This window comes from Branchiostoma belcheri, unplaced genomic scaffold, assembly GCF_001625305.1.
Source record: "Branchiostoma belcheri isolate BF01 breed outbred unplaced genomic scaffold, Haploidv18h27 scaffold235, whole genome shotgun sequence".
Classification (NCBI taxonomy): domain Eukaryota; kingdom Metazoa; phylum Chordata; class Leptocardii; order Amphioxiformes; family Branchiostomatidae; genus Branchiostoma; species Branchiostoma belcheri.
The window spans coordinates 250,302-258,808 of record NW_017803838.1 but is presented as its reverse complement, the minus strand read 5'-3'; the positions used below and the strand labels follow the sequence as shown (position 1 = coordinate 258,808).

The 8,507-nt window shown below is 39.4% G+C and overlaps 1 protein-coding gene across 1 annotated transcript in view; it reads right to left on the bottom strand.

The window, feature by feature from the left end:
* Positions 1-3,483: 3,483 nt before the first annotated feature.
* The window catches only part of LOC109470834, an 8,537-nt gene continuing 3,513 nt past the window's right edge, over positions 3,484-8,507 (bottom strand). Inside the window, exons 3-7 of the mRNA XM_019769921.1 lie at positions 7,065-7,162; positions 5,412-5,487; positions 4,716-4,883; positions 4,178-4,287; positions 3,484-3,679 (exon numbers count right to left, since the gene is read on the bottom strand). Coding sequence (XP_019625480.1) covers positions 3,623-3,679; positions 4,178-4,287; positions 4,716-4,883; positions 5,412-5,487; positions 7,065-7,162 — 509 coding nt within the window. The 3' untranslated portion in view covers positions 3,484-3,622. The remainder of the gene's footprint in view (positions 3,680-4,177; positions 4,288-4,715; positions 4,884-5,411; positions 5,488-7,064; positions 7,163-8,507) is intronic.

Genomic DNA, 8,507 nt, shown 5'->3' with positions numbered 1-8,507 from the left:
TTCTATAACATAATATTCTATAATATAATACTATGTAATATTATATAATATAATATAATATAATATAATATAAGAAAATCATTTATAAGAAAATAAACAATGTTTAGCCCCACTCGATTGCAACACTGTATTAAAGACTTTTGCTAGTCCTGGTTATTTTAGTCCTTAGAATTGTACGTTACATTGAATACCTTTTTTGTCATTGGTCCCATACTTTATGCTATGTACATTTGTTAAGCTTATTAAGTTATTTTTATGTTATGTAAGCTAATAATTTCTAATCAGCAACTTAATGTTATGCCTGTACGCTTCTTTTTTTTTAATTTTTCCCACAGTGTTGGGTTTTCGAACCGCCAAATTTACCACCCTCGGCAAAATTGGCCATGCAGGCCCGACCGGCTTTGGTCTCCACTACCGCGGACAGGACCACGAGAAGCTGGTGATCTTACAGAACGGGATCCAGCTCTTCACCGTGCCCGAAACTAGGAACTACAGGACAAAGGCTGCAGGTAGGGTTATCATCCTTGCTCACACTGCGTTTTTAAACGTTTATAAACGTGGGGGTTGGAACATTTCACTCAAGTTGTCTATTTTTTCTTACATTCAGATTCAGAGAAAAATATGAATACGAATAAAAGGAAAAAAAACAAAACGTGACGGCGGACTTAACCTGTGCACGACTTATTTTCTCGCCGTCACTCCTACATTATGATTATGATTATAAAAGTAACTCTAAAGGTATGCTCACTGAGATACTCTGTGTCCAGTGTACTATGGGTTTGGCACCCAGGCTACTCTAGGCTAAGATACGGTAGTTCTTTTTTCACAACCAAGATAACTACATTGCTGACGTTTCGGTGTCTATTAGACACCTTTCTTAGAGCTTCTGACTGCTTCTCGCCGCTATTTGTAGCCGATGTAGGTGGCGCTTTTGTGGCGAGACCGCAATCCGAAATATGGCCCCTCGTCCCGGTCCATCACTTGGGTTGACTTCCTTATCCAGACAGCTTCTTTAATCCATCGGATTCTTCTGTTCTGTTCTCTATCTATGACCTTCAGTAATAAGCGTCAGCAAAGTAATTATCTTGGTTGTGAAAAAGAACTACCGTATCCTATACTTTATCATCCTGATGAAACTAGTTTCGAAAGTAACTGTCTGTTTTAAACGGCTTTTTAAGGTGCTGGAGGAGGATTTTCCAAAATTGCCTTCAGATCGGGCGGGGCCCGGGTGGCAGGGACGTTTTCTCTGAGGAAAGGTAGGCAGACCCCGGTCGTTACGGGCCTGGGTACGTGGTCGTCACCAAGATGTGAGCGACCGATTTTTTTTCTTTTCTAAAAATTCATAACAGACATTGTGACGACATACTCAAATTATATCAACTTATTTTATGCCGTCCCCAACGCATAGGACGAATACGGACAATACTCATTTTCACTTGAGTTAAGTTGTGGAAGTGCCTTTCCCAAGGGCACAAGATCGGTGGCATGTCAGGACTCGAACCCGGGACCTCTTGGTTTCGAGTCGAGCACTCTGCCGCTACGTCCCACAACCGATTGGCGTACGACCGATTTCAACAGCTTGCTGACGTCACGTGTCACTTTAATTGACGATTTTTGAATGGTTGTCACATAGTGACATATGTCTAGCAGTAGGATTTGGGCTCTTAACTAATCAGGATTCACCACACCAAGCCAGGGTTCAATTCTCGTTCCAACTCTGTTTTATTCGTTGCAGGTCACTTTACAAGGAAGTACATCAATAATCATACAAGATTGCAGTGGGACAATTTAAGGCAGTAACAGTTTCCAAAAGGGGGGCAATTTACCCTACGGAGATACAAGGCTAGGGCAAAGACATAACGGGGGAGTTTCATTTGCTACATGGTTGGTCACTTTAAGGTTCTGGGTGGGAGTTTTAATCTAACCAGAGCTAGTTCGAGCAAGTGTGCTCTGTGTGGTTGTCACGCTAACCTTTGCTTTCTTGCATTGCCCGGTGATCGTCAGAGATCTCCAAAGATTTGTTGAGTTTACCTAAAACTTGTAAATTGTAGTGTTTGTGGAAATTTGGACGTTGTAACAATGATGTGAGACATTCCTTCCTAAAATAAATTCTTGTACATTTTTTCTCCACATATTACATACGACAAGTTCAGGGTAACACTGTAGGAAGTATGGGTACAATATTTTGCTTACCTATAGTACTTATCATCTATTGCGTTTACAATGGCTATGCTACAATGCTACAATCTAATCAAAGGTAGTAAATTGTTCAGTGATTGTAGTAGTGAATTCTATAGAAAAGTCATAGGGCTTTTATTGGTCAGTATTATTATGTTTACCGAAGGAAAACATATTGTTTTTGCTACGTTTCCTCTTTCTCTGACCTGGCCAATGATCTGATTTGTTGACGTCTCTCACCATGGTAACTGGTGTTGGGTTACATCATGTCGCAATTTTATAGCAGGAGGGATTTAGACTCCTGTCTGACCATATATATGAATGTATTTGAAAGAATTAACAGAACAGACCATGTGCGAAGGTAAACATTATGCATTTTGCTTTTCAAATGCTACCTTTCTAGTTTGAAAAGTACTTTTCCGTTTGAGCCACTGAGGAATGTTGTCTGGACCCGCGGCTTTCCTACCGCTCGCAGTCTACACTCAATCTGACTGATACTGAAGGGGGTTAGAGTGTTAAGTGTCAGCTTGTCAGATACATCATGGTCAGTAGGTACACTACGCTCCACTTGGTTCAACACAGAAGCAGGTGGAGCGTAGGGTACCTGCACTCTCTCAGTGTCACTGACGAAAGGTAGTGGATGCTACCTGAAAGGTCTGACCGTTTCCAAAATCATATCCAGTTTTATGACTAGATGTCTAACCTTATCAAAGGTAAAAGTGTAGAAGGTTCTATATGTTCTTTACTTAACATCTTGACTTTTGAGGTTTAAAAACAAACCTTTTATTAGCCTTTTTATTGACCTTAACGATGTTAATAATTACTAGTCATATGTGCATGTCTATCTACGTATCGAGCATGCTTATTGTATATGTTGTGAAATAAAATGCAGATCTTGCAAGGAGGCTTTTTTCTCTGTGTGTTTCATGACTCTACACTCAGTGTGTGTAAGTACTAGTTGTGGCTGGATGGGATAATATTTTTGAATTAGCGTCTTGTTTAGAGAAAGGGCAATACAAATATTTGAGTCTAATATGTTATCAGCTGAGGTGCATATGTGCGCACTACATTCTCAACTGTACTGGAAGGTTACGGATATAAGAGAAGGGACTGCCTAGACTTGTCAATTCCACTTTCTTGGGTAAGAACCTCAAGGAACATATGTTTAGCTGGAAGGCTCCTGATATTTAGGTGAGCCAGTAACAGACCTTTGTTCCCAGACTTCTTAGTAAATGTAGGAAGTAGTGGTAGAGAATCCAGGATACTAGTATGTCATCACTATAAAATAATAGAGCACAAACAGAATAACATTAAACGAGAGAATTTTATTCAATTCAGTTTCACTACACGGAAAAAAATCATTTTATGGTAAAGTAAAGCAAAAGGCCATTCGATTGGTGGTGGTGGTTAGATGGTTGGATTCTTGAATGCGTTCTCAGTAACATCACGGAAGGGATGGAAAAAGTGGCCAGGATGAGGCAGTCTGCTCCTCCAGTGAGTTCTGTAAGAGATAGGACAGGCATTCTTCTCAGGCTCCACAACATTGAAGTAGAACTAATTGCTTTCTATGTTCTGCATGAATATGCCTTTGTTTTGTAAGCTGATCTTCAACCCTGTACGATGCATTAATAACTCACAAGTGAAGCACTACTTTGCATTACGGCAAGCAGAAACCACTGAGATTTTTTGTTAGTTTGCTCATGGAATGTTCGATCACAAAAAATCTCGAACTACATTGTATGCAACTATATACAGTGTGAAATCTGTATCCTATACCAGACCATGTATGAAACGCGGCCGGAAAGAGTAGAAATTGGCCAAATATAGAGATAGCATGCCAAGGGAGTCCGCTAGAGAGTAATTTTTGCCGTACTCTGTAGTGGACCAACTCCCTCAGCATGTTATCTCTCTATTTGGCCAGTTTCTACTCTTTCCAGCCGCCTCCCGAAGCCTCAGGTAGAGGCTGTGAAATCTGGACACAGCCAGGAAGTTTTCTTACCTCAAAGCCGTCAGTGTCCTTTGGACAGGGCGGACTGGGAACGTCAAACACAGAAGGGTCCTTGATGCCAAAGGTCATGTTGACGTACCCCAGGGTGGCAACACTTCCCTCTGTAAAAATGGGGACAAATGGTTTCAAGTACATGTTAGGTATACGTAGACAGCCCAGTATTTTCAGTAAACCCTAAGGCTTGTTGCCTCACAAGCTCTGTGTATGGATGTTTCCGTTATGTCTGTGTGTTTGGTTGTGTTTCTCAGTAGATACAAGTGTTTCAACATGCTAGGCATGTCAGGGACGCTAAAGCTCAAATTTCCCTAAAAGATCTCAGAAAAGGTTATCTCATTTGCTGTTGTATGGTAATTTCCTGCTTCATCGTAACTATATACATGTAGAAGCCTGTTGCCTCAAACATGGAAGCATGGGGGAAATACATAATTCATGTAGACTTAGCAAGAAATTCACAAAAAATATTTTACAGCGATCTTTCACTTTTATATAACTTAGTAACAATGTGCAATGGCACTAGCCTTTTCCATACCTGTCATGAGAATTTGTGAAAAAGGGATGCAACCATCTCGGTTGAATGTGTACGACCCCTTGTACTGGCCCAGCCCCGGCCCTGGTGATATAGTCTCAACATCGTACACATCAAGCGTGACACCCTTCGGTCCTCCCATGTCAAGTCTTGTCGCAACTGTCGCATTCACTGAAAAAAAAATACACGGTTATGTTTGGTTTATCATATGATACTCAGCTTCTTGGTGTGACTAAACTCATATGACTTCTTCCCAAGCACGAGAGCTACCTTCCATCAAAATTTCATGACCCTAGCATGTCCAGATCGCGAGATATCAAAACCGGAAGTTGGGCTGCAGTACCAAGGGAAGCCACTAGGGGGACCAAAATCTCATCATTTCCAGTTTTCGTCACACCCTACCAACACACTAAGTATGAAACCAATCCATCCAGGCGTTCTTGAGTTATCTTGTTGACCAACAGACAGACAGACAGACAGATAAACGCAACTGAAAATATAACCTCCATGACACATTTCATGGAGGTAATAAAAAAAATAATATGCATTAGACATGTCTACCAGTTATATGCAGCAAAACTAATAGCACCAACCAAAGACATTATACAGAAGTATGTCCTTGCATCCACTGAAAACAAATGGCATGTGTCATCTGTTAATGAGTACCCGTAACATTTCAGTGATGTTCCCAACACTCACCAGGCATGCAGTTGTCTATCGGCATGGTCAGTTTACTGGGGATGCAGTACCCTTGGCTGACCACATACTGCATCATCTAGAAGTAGAAGACGAGAATGCACAAACAATCTAGAATAGCAAGGTTCTTTATTTACAACCACTTGTTTAACTGAACATGGGCTTACATGTATGCTTATATAACCATCTGTCATCTTCATCAGGGCCAGTAAACCAAACATAACTAGAGTTCCACGATCTCATACCTTCGCCAAATGATGTTAGCCTTTATGAATAAGAAATATACTAATCACCCTGATTATGCAAATAGGATCCTCAATTGCATGAATTATATCAGTCTGTTGATCATATTCTACACCAAAAGACAGTCTTATCTTAACAAAGAATGCCATTTCCTCATAAATTATGCAGATGTGGTCCTTATTTGAATAAGTTATGTTTAATTATGTTCACCTTCACTTAACTTTCAAACACCCCAAGTATGAAATTCCAGGCAGTTACCACTATGCAATTATAACATTTTCTCATTAATTATGCAAATTAAGTCTTCATTTGCATAATCAATATTTGCCTGTGTTTCTCTCGTTCTTAATAACACATGTTACAAGCTTGAACTTCCTATCATGGAATGCAGCTGATTTATAGAATTTCCTCATTATTTATGCAAATTACATCAATATTTGCATAATTGTAATATCATTATGTCAAGCATCACTTAAGCTACCTACATACCAAAAATCACGATGATCCATCAATCGGTTCTTGAGGTATCCTCTTTTAAACATTTGTCCTTTAAACCCCCTGCAGTTCTAGAGCAAGCAACTAGGGGGCTCAAACTCATGTCACTTCATCCCCAGCACAAGAGCTATCTACCACCTAAATTTGGTTACCCTAGCATGTCTGAATCTTGAGATATCAAAACCGGAAGTTCTGCTGCAGTACCATAACAAGCCACCAGGTGGCCCAAAATCTAATCATTTTGAGGTCTCATCAAGACTTACCCACCTACCAAATATCAAGTCAGTCCATTTAAGCCTTCTCAAGTTATCGTGTTTACAGACAGACACACACACACACACACACATACACGAACGCCTCTGAAAACATAACCTTCTTGGCGAAGGTAACTAGAGAAGTAACATTTGCAAAGCAAATGCATAATGTTTACCTTCGGACATGGTCTGCTCTGTTAATTCTTACTAAAACACATTCAAATACATTGTACTACTAGTATATGGTGACAGGAGCAGAGCAGACCATGAAATTGCAAGATTATGAAACCCAACACCAGTCACTATGGTGACAGACGTCAACAAATCATGTCATTGGTCAGGTCATAGGTCACTGGAGAAGAAGAAGAGGAAGAGACGGAGCAAAAACAAGGTGTTTTTATCCTGATGAAGATGACAGGCAATGATAAAAACGTCGGGTATTGTTAAATATTCAAGTGGTTGTGAATAAAGAACTTAGCTTTCCAATCATTCACTAATCTGATACTTTTTTTACTTATTTGCAGATTGTATAACATTGTCCCCCAGCAGGCTGCCGGACATACACAACCATGTACCATATTGTGATTTATAGTGATTCATAAGAAAATCTTAAATCCATAAGAAAATCTTCTGTTTTCTTTAGAAAGATCTAATTTCAGGTGACCTTGTTGTAATCTTGCACCATCTTGAAATCTTGTCCAACGTAAGCAACTTTCTTGTTGATGAAATCCACGGAATGCATGAATCCTGTTGATGACACATCTGTAAAATGAAGGTCACAGTTACAGTGGCTTGAAATATGTATGCTTACAAGAGATCTCTGCGTTGTTTAATGTGGTCATTTCCATAATTAATAATAAAATGTTGAGATGCCAACGATAGGACTTTCACTTATAGAAGATATTATCTAATTTGTAATAGGTCATTTGAAAAATCTATGATAGATATAGATTATGCTAACTATAACCTTACTTCCATAATCAATGAGACTTTATGTGCCATCTTTAGCTTGAAGTACATCTAAAGCTACATGTGGGATATGTCATTAATACATTGTACGTGTAATTATATTTCAGTCCATACCATGGTATGGATGAAATATATTGTGTTCTCTCATGTTTCTCCTCCTCCTCCTGCCACACAGTCAAAGGGATTCAACTCCGCCATCATTCAGCCAAATGACTTGAAATTTGGCATGGAGGTAGAGTGGGCAAATACCCCCAGGCGTGTTTTTTGGCGACGCCTCAGGGGCGGAGGCATTTTTATAGTATATTACGATCAAGCTGAAAGAATTTAGAAAATTTTACGAATGCATTCCCTGGGGAATTGGTTTTGAGGTAGCCTCCGGCCTTATGTCTTCGGACCCAGCAGGAAAGGCCTATGTTACCATGCATGCAAAAAGCACCTTTTCGGGCAAACTGTGCCTTTTTGCACACAGAATATTAATGATTATCTTTATTGATATTTCAAATATGTTTTCTCCTATCAAGAGAGAACAAATTTTCTTGCTCATAAGAAAGAACAAGGAGCGACATTCAAGCTTATAATGCTTCAATTATGTTTTTAGTTTCAATTATATGATGCTGGTCGTTTTTTTTATAACTTTACTGTGTGTAACAGTGATGTTTTGTGTAAGGAATTTTATTCACTTGTGTGTTTCCTATCATGTATGTTTGTGTCAGTCTTGCTTTTTTATTTTATTTTCTTGCTTTCACGATGCTGTTGCATTCAATGCTTGTTTTTCAATTTTCTTGCGTGAAAAACATGAATGCACACCACAATCCTTCCACGACTGGGTTTCATGCTGGCCAGTGAATTCCTGCTGTAGTCTGTACTTCAGGGTGGGCATGGCGAATTTTACCTGTGGGTATAAAGAGAGAAAAGAGCATAAATGAATCTATGTCAACTTTGGCCAGCTATGAATAACTTAAATTAACATGATTTGTGGTCAAGTTTTACACATGAATGTAAATATGCAAAGCGGACACATAAATACACCCTTTTCTGGCAATGAAATTTGCGACATCATGAAGTATACATGCCGTGTGAGATTTTCTGCTGCCAGGTAATATATATAATTTCATTATGATTAGCATATGTGCCAGAC